Raw genomic sequence first — 17,527 nt, forward strand, 5'->3', positions numbered from 1 at the left:
CTGCGAGTTACTCATCTCTGGTGGTAGCAAGGGAGGCTGTCTCAACCAATAGGTTCCATTCGATAAGGCCAACCCCTAGTTGTATCTGACGTTGTGTAACCCCAAAACCCCCATGGATACGTTGTTGCACAACCAAACATACAAAGTGCACCTTTGTCGCCTCTCACCGGTTTCGTTTTCGCTGCATGTCTTGCTCGCGGCGTTAAGACTTCCTCATCTGTCGAATTGGCACTCACAAACCCCCCCCCCCCCCCCCAGGCCGCCGTCCAACCTACCTGCCTCACTAGGGTTACTTACTAAGGTAGATAGGGCGTAAGCACCCCCGCTCTCGCCTCGTCTGCTGCAAACTGATAGGTGGTCCGCAAGGTCAATCCTCCCGCCTCGTGTCCAGACCAAGTCGCCGACATTCGCAGGTTGCATGCATTCGAAAAGAAAATAGAGGAAAAAAAGAAAACAGTCCTGATTGATCGGCAATCTGACCTGCAGTGCCAAAAGGCTTTGCGTTCAAGGCCGCACCTTTTTCGACTTGGTCGCAATCCCCTCATCCCGTAGGGCTCTGACGTGATCAAGAGCCGCCGTTTGCCCGAGACTACCGTCTGGGTTGATGGCACATTAGATAGGTCATTGGAGAAAAAAACATACAACAAAAGAAACAGACAAGAAGCACGGGGAAAAAAAAAGAAGCAAAGAAAACAGAACCCGTCTGCCTCTGACCATTTTCTTTTGCCACAGGCCACAAATGCCCGACAGCAAAGAACCGTCCGCCATGAGTCAAGCACCCAACAACCTGTCCAGTACCTCGGAGTCTGAAGGAGCCATCCTCAACTCGGAGAATGGCCAGACCCAGCAGACGTACGGCACCATTGGGGCGCGGCGGCCCGGCCCCGGGGTGCTGAAGCAGTCAGCCCAGCAGCCGCGGTCTGGATCGGATGTGTTTGCAAGGTCGTACACAGCTAGGGGCCAGTCAACGAGGGGCTTCACGGCGCCGGGCCCTCCGCGGGCCATGTCGGCGGTGTCGACCATGTCCATGGGGTCAAACCAGCTGCACGTGGGCTGGGTCAAGAAGGGCAAGGCGTACAGCATCATGACATACCTGACCCTAGTCACCTTCATGACCAGTATCAGCACCGGCCTCATCACCACGGGCATCCCGACCATGGCGCGCGACCTCGACATCCCCCCGCAGACCATGTACTGGCCGCTGTCCGTCTACAGCCTCACCACCGGTGCCTGTCTCATCGTGGCCGGCACCCTGGCCGACGTCGTCGGTAGCAAGCGTGTCTTCCTGCTCGGCACCTTTCTGCTCAGCGGCTTCACCCTGGGCTGCGGCCTGGCCCGCACCGACATCCAGCTGACCATGTTCCGGGCCATGCAGGGCGTCGCCGTGGCAATGTGTCTCCCCACCTCGGTCGGCATACTCTGCAACACCATCGCGCCCGGCCGCCTGCGAAACCTTGCCTTTGCCTGCACGGGTCTCGGCCAGCCCCTCGGCTTCTCCGCCGGCCTGGTCCTCGGCGGCGTCTTCATCCAGACCGTCGGCTGGCGGCCTGCCTGGTACTTTGCCGCCGCCACCATCTCCCTCTGCTTCCCCATCGGCCTGTTCCTGCTGCCCACCGACAGCCTGCTGGTCAGCCCGTCCTGGAAGCGCGTCCGCACGCAGGTGGACTGGCCCGGCGCCATCATCGAGTCGACCGCCTTTGCCATGCTGGCCTTTGTGCTGGTGCAGCTGTCCGAGGACCGGAGCTCCATCCGGACGCCGGTCGTGATCGCCCTCCTCGTCATCAGCCTGCTGCTCATGCCGGTCTTTGTGTGGTGGATGAGGCACGCCGCCAAGCGCGGCCTGCCCGTGCTCATCCCCAACGGTCTGTGGCGGAGCATCACCTTTTCGAGCGTCTGCATCATGGTCATGATGTCGTACGCCGTCATGCAGGTCCTGGAGCTGTACACGTCCCTCTTCTTCCAAAAGGTGCAGCTGCTGGACCCGCTCCAGGCCTCGATCCGCCTGCTGCCGTCCATGATCGTCGGCGCGGCTCTGAACCTGGTCATCGGCCTCTTCATCGACCGCGTCTCGGCCATGTGGCTCGTCTTCAGCACATCCATCCTCTGCGCCGGGTCGCCGCTGATAATGGCCCTGATCAGGCCCGAGTGGCCGTACTGGTATGCGGCCTTTCCTGCGCAGATTTTACACCCGGTGAGTTCTTATTATCCGCACATCCCATGGGCTTTTGTCCCTCCGTTCACAAAGACTAACAAACCACTCTCCGCATCCTCCAACCACCAAAACCAGCTCTCTGCCGACGTGCTCTTCTGCGTTGGCCTCATCGTCATCAGCCAGGTCTTCACCGAGGACACCAAAGCGCTCGCGGGCGCCGTCTTCAATACGGTCGCCCAGTTCGGCACGGCGCTGGGCCTAGCCGCCATCGGCATCATCGCCGACAGTGTCACTGAGCACTCGCGCTTCGACGACAAGGAGAGCTCCGGGGCCCTGTTTGAGGGCTACAAGGCGGCCTTCTGGTCCGCCTTTGCCTTGACCCTGGCCATCGCCGTGGTGTCGGTCGTCGGCCTGCGCAAGGTGGGCTCCGCCAACGACGTGAGGGAGGGAGGGGGCGTCGACGAGTCGCCTTGAGAGGGTATTCTTGTTGAGGAGGATCAAGGGTGAATGGGGTCAAGGGTAGGGGGAGGGTGATGTAAGGGATTGGGGGTGCGTTTGTGCTTTGGAAGCCACCGAGTTTGTCATGTCATTTTCAACACTTGAAGATTTGCATTGCTGGCCTCTAAGAACAAGTTTTTTGTCTTGTCTGACTATGTCACTATAGAATATAATCGAAGCTTTATCGATTGGACCGGAACCCAATGGAGGCTGGGTCGTGTGGCAGTGACTAATGAGATAGTACATGTGCTTCACGCCCCACCGGAACCCAACTTATTAGTTTGTATCCAACCCCACATATTTAATATAGCCTCTTGATCCAGCGGCTTTATATCAGAAATAGCCCTGGACGCTCTTTGGGCTTCGGTAACGCGGAAAGATGGCTTGGTCTGCATGCCTCCGTATCCCACCCCATTCACTGGCCGCCTCGCATACCTGTCCTTCCAAAATTGTAACAGTGCTTTTGAAGAATGGTCGCTTTCCCTCAGAACCTCTTCCAGCCTCACCATCCAGACGTGAGGCATCAGAGTCTCGAATTGAGGCGCCTGTTTGCTATCTTGAAGCCACTGCAGCATCTCAGTCCAGCTTGGTGTTCGATGCGGGTTGAGCACGTGGAATACCTTTACACCCTTCCCCCTCGCCACCTGTGACATTTCACTTTGCATGGCAATGTCCAGTATAGCCTGTGACGCTTGATCGACAGGGAGCCAGTCAAGCACCTCGTCTTTCAAGTCAGGAAGGCAGCCAGTCAGTTTGGCTGTTGACAGCATTAGTGGCCATGCCTCGCTCATATTCCAGATACCCTTTTTGTTGCCACAGAGCTGCCCAACTCTGATAACCGCAACGTGGTGGGATGCTTCTTGTGCCGCTGCACAAACTTGCTCCGCGACCCATTTGGACTGAGCATAGCCTAGCGGTGCTGCATCCCTAGGGTCACAGGATGGCTCCTCTGGAATGAGGGTGTGGGATGATTGAGCTACAGCTGCGGTGGAGCTGATGAAGAAAAATCGTGCAGTGTTGGTGACGGCAATCTTTATCAGATTATGCAAGGCGGCTAGCTGGGTTTCGAAGGACGCCAGACGCAGACTGAAGTTGACAGGCCACGCTGCGTGTATATACACAGTTGCTTCTTTTGTCATGCGCTGTCGATCAAGTTCGGATAGGCCGAGATCTGGGCGTGTGAGGTCGCAAGGCGCGCAGACTACCCGGTCGGCATGCACCTGCGAATCTGCAAAGCCTCGTTGAACAAGAGACTCTCTTATTCGATCTGTAGCTGTCGCTGGGTCCTTGGCGCGCACAAGACAAAAAGTCTTGGTCACTCTGCTGTCGGATAGAAGCTCATGCAGAATGTGTGCACCCAAAGTGCCGGTCGCGCCGGTCAAGACGACAACTTGTGTCTGGTGCTGGCTGGTCTGGCCTGCGCTTTCATCGCTTTCGAATCTTGAGTACTTGATAGCGAGCTCTTGCATCGTGTTGGCAATTGTCTGATCGTCTGCTGTCGTGGCAATGGCAGACCCACTGATGAGCTCCTGAAGAAACTTTCCAAGCTTGTTGATGCTGCCATTGTCATAGATGACGTTCATCGGCAGCTTTGATTTGTCAACGGGCATGATCTCTGCCTCAATCAGTCGCCTGATTTGACTGCACGCCATCGAGTCAACACCTTGCAGGTAGAGATCCTCGTCGCAATCCAGTTCTCGCCCTGCTACTTGCGTGAACTTTTGATACACAGACGCAGGTATGTCTTCAACGCCGACACCCTTCTTCTCGTCTGTGACTGCCGGTGTGTAGGCGCCTTCGATGTATCTCAAGTATTGCTTCTCTGCCTTGCCGCGCATAATCGTGCCCTTGCTGCTCTTTTCTAGTGGCGGTTGTCCATTGGTGTTGGGCACTAGGACAAGCATTTCTCTCGATATTCTCGCATGACTTGGTGAGGAATTGTTGACCTTGTCCATGACTGGCCACACAGTGTCGATGACGCTGCTGCTATCGGCCAGGCCCTCTTTGGAGAAGAGGAGAGCTCCGGGATAGGTGCGACCAGCACCAAACACCAACACGCCCTCCAGCAAGGTCGGGACTTGGGCCAGGATAGCATCCTCGATTGGCGACGGATCGAACTTCTTGCCGTTATCAAGCGCGATTTGCGTATCAGCTCGCGAATGATAGCGCCATGCGTTCATGATTGTAGGATGCTGCTCGAACAAGTCAGCCGTAGCGAAGGACCCGTCAGACCGATTAGCATGCTCCTTGAGTGGCCATCCAGGTTTGACTACCAGCTCAAAAAGTCCCCCATCCCGCTGCTCAAAGGCCAGCATATCGTCGTCGACCTTGCACCGCAAGAACTGCCACTCTTTGTCTGTGTCAAAATCGTCACGGGCAGAGCAGAGCAGGAATCCGCACTCGGCGCTTCCCATGCGCGAGATGAGTCGCACGCCTTTGTTCACCAGGTCGTCGCCGATAGAAGTGGGCAACGCGGCGCCGCCAAAGCCGACCAAGCTCATGCTTTTCAGGAGGTCTAACCCTTGCTCGCCTTCTTCCATCACCATCTGTAGCACGTACGGTACAGATGAAAAGTACTTGACGCCGGCCCCGGAACTGTGCTCTCGAGAGAAATGTACCGCCTTCAGGACGTTGGACCCCGTGATTGGGATTCTGGACTCTGGGAAAAGCCAGATCATCGCACCGCTTGTCCATGACCGGAGGCAATCTGCTATACCTCCGTGGTAGAGCGGCGTCGTGGTGAACGTTGCAGGTTTGTTGGCTCCAGACAGGCGAGGGAGTGCCCCAACAGCGCAGTGCTGGCTTTGTGGAAGGGGCTTCGGTAGGCCTGAAGATGTGCCAGATGAGTGAAAGATGTGAGATGTGGTGGATGGTCGTGACGTTGGTTGTTGCAACCCGCCCCCTGCCGCTGAATTGTATGAGTAGGGGGGAATCTCAAGGACATTGATCTTGCCCTTAATGTCGTCTACCATTGCACCAAGTGATGGCTGGACGAGAAGCCTTTTCACTTGCGACTTTTGGCAGAGGTGGAGTACAGCTCGAGAATCCAGTTGTGGTCTGTTGTGCGCTAGCTGTCAGCTTCGAAAAGATGTATTGGGTAGTTTGCTTCACCTACGCAATGAAAAAGACGACGCAGCCGAGACGTGCGAGACCCAGCCACGTTAGGAGGAAATCAAGGCTCGTTTTGCAGATCAGACCGACGATTTCAGGCGACTCTCTTGTCTCATTGCCTGCATCTAGAGCAGTCGACAGGGTCCATGCCGCTTGCAACGATAGATTGCGTAGCTCGCGAAAGGTGACTTGGCTGGGCGCTGTTTGTGCGCAAGCTTCTCGCTTGTTCATTGGTGCATCAAGTTCCATACCAGGACAAGCACCATCGCAGAAAAAGTCGGCGAATCCTGTAGCCGGTACTCCGGGTATCGCTTCGGCCTGCTTGTCTATCATCTCGAGCACGCTCTTGAAAGATTCTTGTCCATCGGGGGCTGAAGCTTGGTACCGGGCGGCTTCCCCGAGGGTGCATGTGAAGTAGGTCAGGTTTATGGTGCTCATTGTGTGATAAATGGAGACATGAGGTCGAAATAAGATTCCTGAGCCCGAGAAGAAGGATGGGGTTGTATATCCCTTGTGATGGCCGCCGAGCACCTTTTGTATTAGCTGACCTCCTCCTTCGAGCCAAGGCCGCTATGATGTCATGGATGTGCTTCGGATACTTATAGCCAGTCGCTAGCCTTCGTGAACGCAGAATACATATGCAAAAACAAGATAGCTCAATTAATTTATGGATCAATGGATGTATATCTTTACGTCCGAAACTTCTATAGTTATGAACTGTAGCTGGTATAAAATTATTCTATCTGTCGCATGCCTCCGATTTATTCAATTCTTATTAAGTGCTACTTTGAGCCTCTTGTCGGCCTAGTCTGCTATGCCGTCTCTACTCTATGCTACACTATATCATAAACATCTTGGTGGTACTAACATTGATCCTGCTCCATCTACGACCTTGCCACCACGCTGCAGCTGTAGTCAGTGGCCAGTAAACATGATATAGCATCAACGTGGGCAAAGGGTCTCGTGCATCAAACGAGCCCTCTTTCCAGCATCTGACATGCAACCAGAGCTCTGCCAAACTCTTCATTACCTTTTTGGCCTCCTCGCCGCCCCTGATCAGCTTGATAATAGGCAGTAGTCCCAGCTCTACTACATCATGGCCGATCCAATATCGAGGATGGATCTGATGATGCGGGACCACGATCTCAGCGACATGATCCTGGCCATTCACTTCATCCACCGCCTCACGAGATCCATTGTTGTCAGGCTGCCCATGCTCCAACACCCAAAGATAAGCCCGGACCATATCCCTTGTCACCTCTCCGGGCTGCGAGAATAGCACAACAGCAGTGTGGACCCGCGGATTGCACTCAATAGCGTGAATAGCACCTTGCTCATCGACCATGAAATCAAAGCTCAAATGGCCCGTCATGGACTTGCTCTCCTCGGACCTTGCACAAAAGTCCTTGGTGAACTGCAGCATGTCCCTGAACAACTGCGAGTGCGCCGGCAAGGCCTCGTAGTGCATCAACAGCTCGGAGCTAGAACACGCCGTAAAGACCCTGACCTCTCCCCTGATGACGAGCGCATGGCTGCAGTATTCCCGTCCACCAGGGATAAACTGCTGCACGATCCACGGGCACGCGCTCGAAATGGGCAGGCCCAGGACATGCGCTTCCGTCTCCGCAGAAGTTGCCAGAGGGAGGAGCGTCATGTTGCCGCGATGCGCATCGTCCATGCCGACCGGCTTCATGATGAACCGCCGTCCCTTTCCCGAACGGTCGAAAACGCGCTGGACGTCCTCGTGCGCGGCGACCTCGTGCGTTTCAGGCACGGGCAGGCCTAGTCGCACCGTCTCGCGGATGAAGCTGTTCTTTTCGTGCAACCTGGCTGTGATCTTTTCGTTAAACTGTACACACCTGCACCTCGTCGATTGCTCGATCTGATCGGCGGCGGCGCCGTCTTCGACGGCTGTTGCCACGCCGGAGCAGGACACCCACAGGTCGACATTTTCGCGGGTGACCAGGTCGACGAGTTGGGCTGTGTAGGAGGAGGATAAGGTTTTAGAGCTTGGCTTGCGCAAGGAGTAAAAGGATGATAAACTTCGCGATTGGCGGCCGGAGGAGGGGACCAAGGCGTCCTCAAAGTCTGCGCCTAGGACGCGGTGGCCTTGGCTGTGGAAGGCGCGGGCGAGGGTAAGACCCTTTGTCATGCCCACACCCGTGACGAGGATGGTCTTTTGGTGGTGGGAGCTGTTGCTATTGGCTTCATATTGGAGCTGAGATTTGGAGGCGCTACGGGAGAAATAACCGATAATGAGATGGGCGAGAAACAGCAGGCCAGTAACTGTGAGCGATAAGGGCAGAGTGAAGATGCTCAGCATGATTATGCCAAGTGTCTTGGTGGTGTCGCCGAGTGCCAGGACAGCCATTGTGGGTGAATTTGCCGAACTGTATCTGCGGGTTTCTGGCACAGGATCTGAAGGGAAAAAAGCAGTTGCGTTGGGAACACTAAGCAAAGGTGCAACGTCCTCGTCTGGCATCCACAGCACCCTTTCCATCCAGACATCGGAACACCAGCCGAAATAAAATCTAAAACTTGCCGTTGGCGACATGCGCTTTTAGTGTGGGTAACAATTGACAAGCGCGGTCAAAGTCACGTCGTCATAGAATCACTGTCGTGGCCTCATACATGCAATCCCCGATTCGCCTAATTGGTTCAAGCCCAAGACGAAGGGTTGCAATCGCGTGCATTCCCTATTTCGGGAGCTAACTGCGTGTTGATTCATGCAACACGTATTGCGCCATTTCGCCTATTGGCGTGTCCACAGTCCCCCAAATGCAACTAATGCATGCATCATGTTACATGAATTCTGGCTGCCCTCCATTCCGATGTACTTGAGCGGTACACCACCACGCTGGGCCGAGATATCCATGAACCCCGCAACCTTCCAGCCGAGGCTTGATCAAATTACCTCTTGCTCTAGATTGAGCCGGTACGTAGGCATGCTTCGAATGTCGATAAGCCTGATGGTACATGCCAATGATGCCATTATCGGTTCAAGTCCGAGGACGCTGATAAAAGTAGCCAGATCTTGGTATCATTCACTGAAAAGAAGAGCTCAAAAGGTATTGAATGGCATTTACTATTTAATTAAAAGCGGTAGGTGAAGTGGATGTTCAATTGCTTCGTATATTGACAATATGCATGCACCTATGAGAATAATACCAAGTCTAAAGAGAACCTTCATACGCCCACTCACTTCATCCAAAGGAGTGTTTCCCCAATGAAAATGCTTCAAGTTCCATCCCCAACACCCACTGCACCAACGTTAAAGGCACCATCACTTGGAAGATAAATGCTACTTTAACAAGCCTGAAAATTTCAGCTTTGTTATTACAAACCCGACTTGACACCGTCGACCAGGGGGGAGTTTTCCAGGCCGTTCAAGCCATGGCCATTGAGGTCGATGCCAGTCTTGATAGCGCCAATATTGGGCAAGATGCCATTCTTGACATTCTTATTGCTATGGCCGTTGGCACCCTTGAACCCGCCATTGGCAGTGTGTGCCGCGTTGACGACAGCAGCCTCCTTTGCAGCAGCCTCGACGGACAGGTCTTCCGCAGCATTGTCCGTGTAACCCGTGTCGCTGGCATCCACGTACGCCTCCAGGCCCTCGCCTCCGCGGGGGTATGTTTTGCAGACGGCTTTGTGCTTCCTGAGCGCATCGTTCAACGTCTCGGCCGACAAATCATTGAGAAAGGTGCAGCTACCGAGCGGGTTGGGGACCGCGAGGCGCAATTTGCCGTCGCGCGTCTTGAGGATGGCTGCCGTGCCCTTCTCGAGCACCTGTTCGTCAAACATTGGGTGGTCAATTGATAGCCCCGCACGGCTAAAAAGATCTAGCAGGCGCTTGTGCTCGGCGTCCTTGAGCAGCCCCTGGGTGTTGGCGAGGGTTGCCGTGTAAGCCATGTCAATCGAAATGGCGTGGCCGTGGCGTAGGGGCGTCTCGGGCATGAGTTCGTGCAAGGGAGACCAGGTGTGGCCATAGGCAATCACGCGGTCTAGGCCGATTTCGTGCAGGTTGGGTGACTCGAGCTTGAGCATCTCATAGATGCCCTCGCGGTTAATCTGGACGAGAGGGGGGCGGCATGTTTAACACTAGTGTTTGAGGAGACAAATCGGGAGAAAGGAGGGTCTGTAAATAGAAGAAACACTTACGATATCTGCGGCACTGCGCACCTCGGCGGGTGCACCATCTGCCCGACCAAACTTGGAGTCGATAAGCTGCTCGCAGTACTTGTCGAGCAGATCAAAAACTTGCAGGTGGGCGCAGCTCGAGATTTTGATCAGCTCGGCGAAGCCGTTGCGCACCTGAGACTTGGGCAAAGTTCGCAAAAACGTAAAGTCGAGGAAGGTGTGTATGGGAGCGTGGTAGGCGCCTAGGCGGTTCTTGTAGCGGCCATGGTTGACGGCCACCTTGATGCTGACACTGGCGTCGATAAGCCCGATGACGGTGGTGGGAACACGGATGAAATTGGTGTTGCGGCGGTACGAGGCACAGGCAAATCTACCAAAGATAAGTCAGCTCCTAGTCTAGTCTAGAACCCAACTTGTCGCCGATGAGTTGAAGAGTGTCTCAGACTGTCGCAGACTGTCGAATGGCTTACCCCGCCACATCAGTTACCAGACCCCCACCGACCACAAGGACGGGTTCCTGGATTGACCCTTGTCAGCTATCTTATCTTATCAATCAAGAGGGATGGATGATCATGAATTTCGGGAGCCGGGAGTCCGGGACACACCTTGCGGATGATGCCAAAGTCGGTCATGGCATCACAGATGCTCAGATAGGTGTCAATGGTCTTTGCCTTTTCGCCAATCGACGTCTGCTTGACGGTGAGGTCTAGGTCATAATGCTGGAAGTACTCCTGCATACGCTTGCCATAGATGCCAAAGATGTTTTTGTCGGTGACGGCCAGGACACGGCCCCATTTTTTGTAACAGTTGGCCAGGCCGGGGTTGTTGACGTCGAAGACGCCATCCACAAAAGTAAAGTCGTACTCGATTTTCTCGTAACCCTCAACGTGGAACCCTTGAGGGGTCTCACTGACGGTTGCTTTGAGGTCCGACATGTCTTTTGACTGTTGATAAAAAGGAAGGAAGTAACACAGGGGTGACAAGGGAATTGCTGGATTGGAGAGGATGACCTGGGAGAGGAATACCTGCTCAGGACAAAGCAAGTACCGTGCAGCTTATATACCTCGGGACACTCCTGGGTTGACCACAACCCTCAACTTCTAACATGTCTTTTCAGCAGTCGGCTACATGCGCCTTGCGATTTGTCAAGGTAGTCATTGACTCATCGAAATGATTGGCGGTACAGAGATCCGACAGCTTGAAGCCAGCCGCGAATCCGATGGCGCGAAGGTAGGACCCTCATCGATATGCAGCCAAGGGCGCAGATAATGAATAATTGACATTCGCAACCAAATCAAGCCAGCACGTGAATTCGCAACACGCTGGCATGGTACTATTCCATGGTAACTGCTGCAATGTTGTGTCACTGTAAACAATGCAAACCCCTTATTTCATCCCTTGCCTGCCTAGCTAGGTATGGTAGGTACCCAAGGCAAGTACCTATCTACCTTACCCACCTAGACTAGAACTAGTCTGTTTTTGCTAGCGTTCCCCGCAGATCGAAGATCGGCCAGGAACTTATCAAGGTGGCGCAATCTGAACACCGATCGTAAATCCCTCACAGCATGTCAATCATGTCCTGAATCACCATGTCCCAAACAAAGGGCAATGGATTTGCGCCTTGTGATTCGTGCGGTTGTAGCGGCACACCATGAAATAGACTTTCAGAATTGCGGTCCAAGCCTTGTGAGTGGAGGGCCTGGATTGTGGCTGCTGCAGCCTGCAGGCGGCCGAGATGTGGCACCACTAAGGCGTCGTGCGGGCTGCATTAAGCATAATCAATGACCCTAATACACCAGTTTAATGACACGTTCGATTTCGGCAGCCGTGGAACTGCAGAAGTACCTCTGATGTGGCGTGTGGAGATTAATCCCCTCCGGATTCCACGACTAGACTAGACTAGATTTTTCCCAGCATGTGCCTGCAAATACTCCATTCGATGCTCATGTCGGTGTCCTTCGTCGGCAATTAGTCGCCAGGTTCTTTTTCTGCCTGAGAAAAGACATCACCCCTCCGTCCGCCCGTATTCACAATTCGAGCCCTCCCCCCCCCCAGACACAACTACACACGAGTGACACTTTCACAATGAGCATCACCCTCAATGCCCAAGACTTTACAGGCGTGGCCTACGCAGAACAAGAGGAAGTCTACGTACGTGCCAGTCCCAGAGCGTTCATTCTTGATCGCTTCAACATTTCAGACTAATAATAGAGCCCACAGTTCAACGATGGCCGCGAAAAGGAGCTTTTGGACTATGTCCTCAACCACCCATCAGTGTCAGAAATAAGGGGCCACCCACAGAGGGTCCTCGACGTGATTGACGAGTTTGGCCGCAATCAAAAGTATCTGATGAACATTGGGGAGTACAAAGGCAGGACAGTCCGCGAAATCATCTACAAGCACAAGCCGGCGACCATGGTAGAGCTTGGAGGGTACGTTGGCTACTCGGCTGTTGCCTTTGCGGCTGCTGCCAGAGAAGCCGGTGGCGAGCGATATATCAGCATCGAGCATAACCCTTACTTTGCCCACGTCATTGAGAAGATGGTTGAGCTTGCTGGACTGAAGGAGTTTGTAACTGTTGTGGTGGGCGACAGCACGGAGGCGTTGAAGGGACTACACAACAACGGGACGCTCAAGCACATTGATTTGTTGTTTCTGGATCATCTCAAGCCGCTCTATACGCAGGATCTGCAGCTATGTGAGGAGCTGGAGCTTGTTGGGCCTGGCACCGTCCTCGCTGCTGATAACGGTAAACTCCCTCATTCCCTTCCCCCTCCCAAAGTCGTATCGCTAACCCTGTCCATGATAGTGGTCAAGCCTGGCAACCCGCCGTATTTGCGATACGTTAGAAGTACCGTGGCCGAGAAGCGCGATGCAAAGGCCAAAGCGATGCACATGGACGCCACAGGTAACCCGAACCTCATATACGAGAGCCAATTCGTGGAAGGATGGGAGCCCAGTGGAGTACCTGTAAGCATGGAGCTAACTTTTCATTGTTCCCTTAATCAAAATAAGGATCTTCGCTGACACACATAACAGGATGCTCTAGAGATTACCCATTGTGTTGGTATTGAGAGCTATTGACCTGTTTATATCATTATGTGCGCACACAAGAAAGCTTTGCCAGAGAGGTTACCCTGCCCAGTGCCCATATATAATAACAAATGTAACGATCTCTGGCGACTGCATCCCCAGCGTTTACTATCTGTTTAGCCTGTTCACTATATGGGGTTGGGAATGAGCTTGGCAAAAGGTAACGGGGGAGTCCTAAATACCAGTAAGTCTACCACAGCTGCATCCGAGCTTGGCAGTTATATCTGGACCTAGCTGGACGGCAATGCCAAGCTATTTCTCCACTGTCGATAATATACAACTCATCTTCCCCTGTTCCGACGGGGGAACCGACGCTGGCTATTCTCAACGACAAAAACCTATTGTGTCTTTTGTAACTTCATATCTGTCTGCTTCTAATATCCAGCGAAACAAGTTTTGGAATATGCGATCGCCGTAAAAAGAGATCCGAGTGGGTTTTCACAATTATTCTTGGGCGGCCTGCATCCAGTGGCTCAAGGATTTCATACCTTACAAAGGTCCGACACTTATGAAATAAATATAAAGTATTAAAATATAATTGTTGGAAAAAACTTGTTTTTTCCATAGAAAAAACAGTATTTCTTAAATTGTTATATTTAGAACAAGGGTAACGAAAGAATTTAAAAAAGACAGAGCCCGTTCCGACTTGCTAAATAAATATTTCGCGAGCGCGAAAGGAGCTAACGTTGCGTACCCCCTGTTCGGCACCCCCCCTGTTCGGCACCCAAAAATAACAACACTTTTATTTTTATCCTCCAACTTCTATTATAAATATCTCGATGAATCTGTCACTTTTGGATTTACTTTTTTCTGATCTTAATTCTCCATTTTCCAATGAAGCAATATACTGAAAAACAGCTTATATCTGCAATTAACGACGTCAATAATGGCAATCCAATTGCAAAAACCTCCCGAAAATGGGGAATACCTAGGTCTACACTTCAAAGTCGACTTAAAGGTTCTCAACCTTATAAAAAAGCACAAAGCCCTTTTCAAAGGCTTTCCACGGAACAGGAAAAGCATTTGGCTGATTGGGTACTTACCCAAACAGCTTTAGGGCTTCCGCCAACGCATCAAGAATTACGCTTTTTTGCCGAACGAATTCTTCAAGCCGCCGGAGAGACAAAAGGCCTTGGAAAACGTTGGATAACTCGTTTTTTGGCTCGTTATCCAATCCTTAAAACCCAAAGGCCCCGTCGAATAGATAACGCCCGGGTTAATGGCGCTACTACGGAGGTAATTAAATCTTGGTGGCTTTATATTACGAACCCGGTTATTAACGCTATTAAACCGGAAAACCGTTGGAATATGGACGAAACCGGTATAATGGAAGGCAAAGGATCTAATGGCCTAGTATTAGGGCTTAACGGGATCCGGCCGTTGCAACGAAAAGAGCCCGGAACGCGTGGTTGGACGACTATAATCGAATGTATATCGGCTACGGGCGTTGCCCTCCCTCCCCTCGTTATATTTAAGGGAAAAAACGTACAACAACAATGGTTTCCCACGGATTTAAGCCCTTTCGATAATTGGCAATTTCATGCAACCGAAAACGGGTGGACAAATAACCAAACGGCTATCGAATGGTTAAAAAAGGTGTTTATTCCGTATACCCAACCTTTAACCCCTGAAAAGCGGTTATTAGTTTTGGATGGCCATGGATCACATATAACGGACGAATTTATGCTTCTTTGCTTGCAAAATAATATTCAACTCCTATATTTACCCCCTCATTCGTCACACGTTCTTCAACCATTGGATCTATCGGTTTTTGGGCCGTTAAAAGAAGCTTATCGACGTCAACTTGGATTTGTTAGCCAATTTTGCTGTTTAACAGTTATTGGAAAACGAAATTTCCTACTTTGTTATCGAAAAGCCAGATTAAAAGCATTTATAGCAAAAACCATTCAATCTGGTTGGCGTACAACGGGGTTATGGCCGGTAAACTTGGTTAACGTTTGGCTCCACATCTCCGACCCCCCTAAAGTCCGGCCCCTAAAAATATCTACTCAGCCACGTCAACCCTTTGTTTTATTTTATAAATATCTAGACGAATTTTTCACTTTAGAACTTGATTTTTGAAGATTCTTGCTCCAAACTTTCCAATGAAACAGTACACTGAAAATCAGCTTCTTGCTGCCATTTCTGACATAAGAAATGGCAAATCAGTTCACAAAACCTCGCAAAAATGGGGTATTCCTCGGAGTACCCTTCACGATCGTTTAAAGGGGGCCCAGTCAATTCAACAAGCGAAAAGATCTTGTCAAAGGCTTTCACAGGAGCAGGAGACCTATTTGGCAGATTGGGTACTTGCGCAGGCCGCGTTAGGCCTTCCGCCAACGCATCAAGAACTACGCTATTTTGCGGAACGAATTCTTCAGGCCGCCGGAGAAAGAAAAAGCCTTGGGAAACATTGGGTTAGCCGTTTTATAGCCCGATATCCAATTTTGAAAACCCAAAGACCCCGGCGAATAGAAAATGCCCGGGTTAATGGGGCTACAACCGAGGTAATTAAATCTTGGTGGTCCTATTTGAAAAATCCCGTTGTCGATACTATAAAACCGGCCAACCGTTGGAATATGGACGAAACAGGTATAATGGAAGGCAAAGGATCTAATGGCCTGGTGTTAGGGCGTAATAAAATCCGGCCATTACAGCGAAAAGAGCCTGGAACGCGGGGTTGGACGAGCATAATCGAATGTGTATCAGCTACGGGGGCTGTTATACCTCCCCTCGTTATATTTAAGGGGAAAAACGTACAGCAACAATGGTTTCCAGCTGATTTAAGTCCTTTCGATACCTGGCAATTTCATGCAACCGAAAACGGGTGGACAAATAATGAAACAGGTATCGAATGGTTAAAAAAGGTGTTTATTCCGTATACCCAACCTTTAACCCCTGAAAAGCGGTTATTAGTTCTGGATGGCCATGGATCACATATAACGGACGAATTTATGCTTCTTTGCTTGCAAAACAATATTCAACTCCTATATTTACCCCCTCATTCGTCACACGTTCTTCAACCGTTGGATTTATCGGTTTTTGGGCCGTTAAAGGAAGCTTATCGACGTCACCTGGGATTTGTAAACCAGTTTTGCTGTTCAACGGTTGTTGGGAAACGAAACTTTCTACTTTGCTATCGAAAAGCCAGATCAAAAGCATTTATAGCAAAAACCATTCAATCTGGTTGGCGTACGACGGGGTTATGGCCGGTGAACTTGGCAAAACCACTTTTAAACCCTTTTTTGTTAGAAAATAGCAACGCCAACGTCGAAAAAGGTAAAAATAACGGCTTCCAAAGGGATAAAACACCGGAAAATCCAACCCAACAAATTAACGACCAGTCTTTACTTATTTGGAAAACCCCTAAAACGACCCGAGATATTCGACTTCAACTACAGGAAATTTCCCGGTCCGAAAAAAGTAACGCCACTTCACGGCTTTTGTTTGCAAAAGTCCAAAAAAGCTTCGAAACCAAGGATATCTTATTGGCTGAAGCTCAGCAAAAAATCAGTTTGTTAAACGCAAAATTGGAGGCGGTACGGCCGGTCAAAAGGAAAAGGGTGATTCCGGATCCCAACGAGCTTTTGGTCAGCAAAAAAAACGTTTATGAAGCACAGGAAAATAATAGGGACTGTTTAGAAGCTTTGAACGATGGAGAAGAGGTTAGCGAACCGGGAGAGCCTGACAATGATTGTATTATTGTGCGTTGATAGGTTTACATTTAAATCGGTTTATAAAAGGGGTATTTCGTCGTTACATTTTTCAAGGGGGCCGGACTTTAGGGGGGTCGGAGATGTGGAGCCCAACGTTAAACCACTTTTAAGCCCTTTTTTGTTAGAAAATAGCAACGCCAACGTTATAAAAAATAAAAACAACGGTTTGCAAAGGGATAAAACACCGGAAAGCCCAGCCCAAAAAATTAACGACCCGTCTTTACTTATTTGGAAAACCCCTAAAACGACCCGAGATATCCGACTTCAACTGCAAAAACTTTCCCAATCCAACAAAACCAACGCTACTTCACGTCTTTTATTTGCAAAAGTCCAAAAAAGCTTCGAAGCCAAAGATACCCTTTTGGCTAGCGCCCAGCAAAAAATCAGCTTATTGGAAGCACAACTGGAGGCAATACGGCCGGTTAAAAGGAGGAGGGTGGTTCCGGATCCAAACGAGCTTTTGGTTAACAAACAGAACATTATTGGATTGCAGGAAAATGATATAGAAAATTTGGAACCTTTAGCTGATGAAGAAGAGGTTAATGAACCGGAGAAGCGTGAAAACGATTGTATTTTTGTCCGTTGATAATTTTATATTTAAATCAGTTTATAAAAGTAGGCATTTCGTTGTTAGATTTTCAGGGTGCCGAACAGGGGGGGTGCCGAACAGGGGGTACGCAACGTTATAAGAAGATCATAATAAAACACAAGGAGACGTTTTCTAAAGAGGAGAAAGTAAAAACGGTTATTATAATAGCGGTAAAAATAGCAATTTAAGATAATAAGAAATGAAAATTAAACTGGCGTCATGTTACAT

At 50.9% G+C, this 17,527-nt stretch overlaps 5 protein-coding genes across 5 annotated transcripts; 2 read left to right on the forward strand and 3 right to left on the reverse strand.

Moving 5' to 3' along the window:
- Nucleotides 1–345: 345 nt before the first annotated feature.
- On the forward strand, nt 346–2,849 carry MGG_00018 (uncharacterized protein). The gene is made up of 2 exons (XM_003719080.1): nt 346–2,191; nt 2,288–2,849. Exons 1-2 carry the CDS (start codon nt 740–742, stop codon nt 2,624–2,626), a joined length of 1,791 nt encoding a protein of 596 aa, XP_003719128.1. The 5' UTR covers nt 346–739; the 3' UTR covers nt 2,627–2,849.
- Nucleotides 2,767–6,238, reverse strand: MGG_00017 (L-aminoadipate-semialdehyde dehydrogenase). The gene is made up of 2 exons (XM_003719081.1): nt 5,766–6,238; nt 2,767–5,707 (listed from the first exon to the last, which is right to left on the reverse strand). Exons 1-2 carry the CDS (start codon nt 6,197–6,199, stop codon nt 2,902–2,904), a joined length of 3,240 nt encoding a protein of 1,079 aa, XP_003719129.1. The 5' UTR covers nt 6,200–6,238; the 3' UTR covers nt 2,767–2,901.
- Nucleotides 6,239–6,499: 261 nt separating this feature from the next.
- MGG_11697 (carbamoylphosphate synthase large subunit) lies at nt 6,500–8,270 on the reverse strand. Its single transcript, XM_003719082.1, has one exon. It carries the CDS (start codon nt 8,259–8,261, stop codon nt 6,600–6,602), a length of 1,662 nt encoding a protein of 553 aa, XP_003719130.1. The 5' UTR covers nt 8,262–8,270; the 3' UTR covers nt 6,500–6,599.
- Nucleotides 8,271–9,097: 827 nt separating this feature from the next.
- Nucleotides 9,098–10,836, reverse strand: MGG_00016 (2-epi-5-epi-valiolone synthase; the record flags this gene model as incomplete). Its single annotated transcript, XM_003719083.1, has 4 exons — nt 9,098–9,832; nt 9,923–10,271; nt 10,372–10,418; nt 10,507–10,836. The coding sequence occupies 4 exons, from the start codon at nt 10,834–10,836 to the stop codon at nt 9,098–9,100; spliced, it is 1,461 nt and encodes a 486-aa protein (XP_003719131.1).
- Nucleotides 10,837–11,980: 1,144 nt separating this feature from the next.
- Nucleotides 11,981–13,082, forward strand: MGG_00015 (catechol O-methyltransferase). The gene is made up of 4 exons (XM_003719084.1): nt 11,981–12,052; nt 12,122–12,650; nt 12,711–12,871; nt 12,941–13,082. The coding sequence occupies exons 1-4, from the start codon at nt 11,987–11,989 to the stop codon at nt 12,983–12,985; spliced, it is 801 nt and encodes a 266-aa protein (XP_003719132.1). The 5' UTR covers nt 11,981–11,986; the 3' UTR covers nt 12,986–13,082.
- The last annotated feature ends 4,445 nt before the right edge of the window (nt 13,083–17,527 follow it).

Source organism: Pyricularia oryzae, chromosome 5, assembly GCF_000002495.2.
Source record: "Pyricularia oryzae 70-15 chromosome 5, whole genome shotgun sequence".
Classification (NCBI taxonomy): Eukaryota; Fungi; Ascomycota; class Sordariomycetes; order Magnaporthales; family Pyriculariaceae; genus Pyricularia; species Pyricularia oryzae.

Excerpts from the sequence above, each read along its gene's own strand:
- MGG_00018 (XM_003719080.1), top strand. The coding sequence starts at position 740 with ATGCCCGACAGCAAAGAACCGTCCGCCATGAGTCAAGCACCCAACAAC. Across the intron at positions 2,192-2,287 it reads CTGCGCAGATTTTACACCCG|CTCTCTGCCGACGTGCTCTT; the intron begins GTGAGTTCTTAT and ends CACCAAAACCAG.
- MGG_00017 (XM_003719081.1), bottom strand. The coding sequence starts at position 6,199 with ATGAGCACCATAAACCTGACCTACTTCACATGCACCCTCGGGGAAGCC. Across the intron at positions 5,708-5,765 it reads TGCGTCGTCTTTTTCATTGC|ACCACAACTGGATTCTCGAG; the intron begins GTAGGTGAAGCA and ends AGCGCACAACAG.
- MGG_11697 (XM_003719082.1), bottom strand. The coding sequence starts at position 8,261 with ATGGAAAGGGTGCTGTGGATGCCAGACGAGGACGTTGCACCTTTGCTT.
- MGG_00015 (XM_003719084.1), top strand. The coding sequence starts at position 11,987 with ATGAGCATCACCCTCAATGCCCAAGACTTTACAGGCGTGGCCTACGCA. Across the intron at positions 12,651-12,710 it reads CGTCCTCGCTGCTGATAACG|TGGTCAAGCCTGGCAACCCG; the intron begins GTAAACTCCCTC and ends TGTCCATGATAG. Across the intron at positions 12,872-12,940 it reads GGGAGCCCAGTGGAGTACCT|GATGCTCTAGAGATTACCCA; the intron begins GTAAGCATGGAG and ends CACACATAACAG.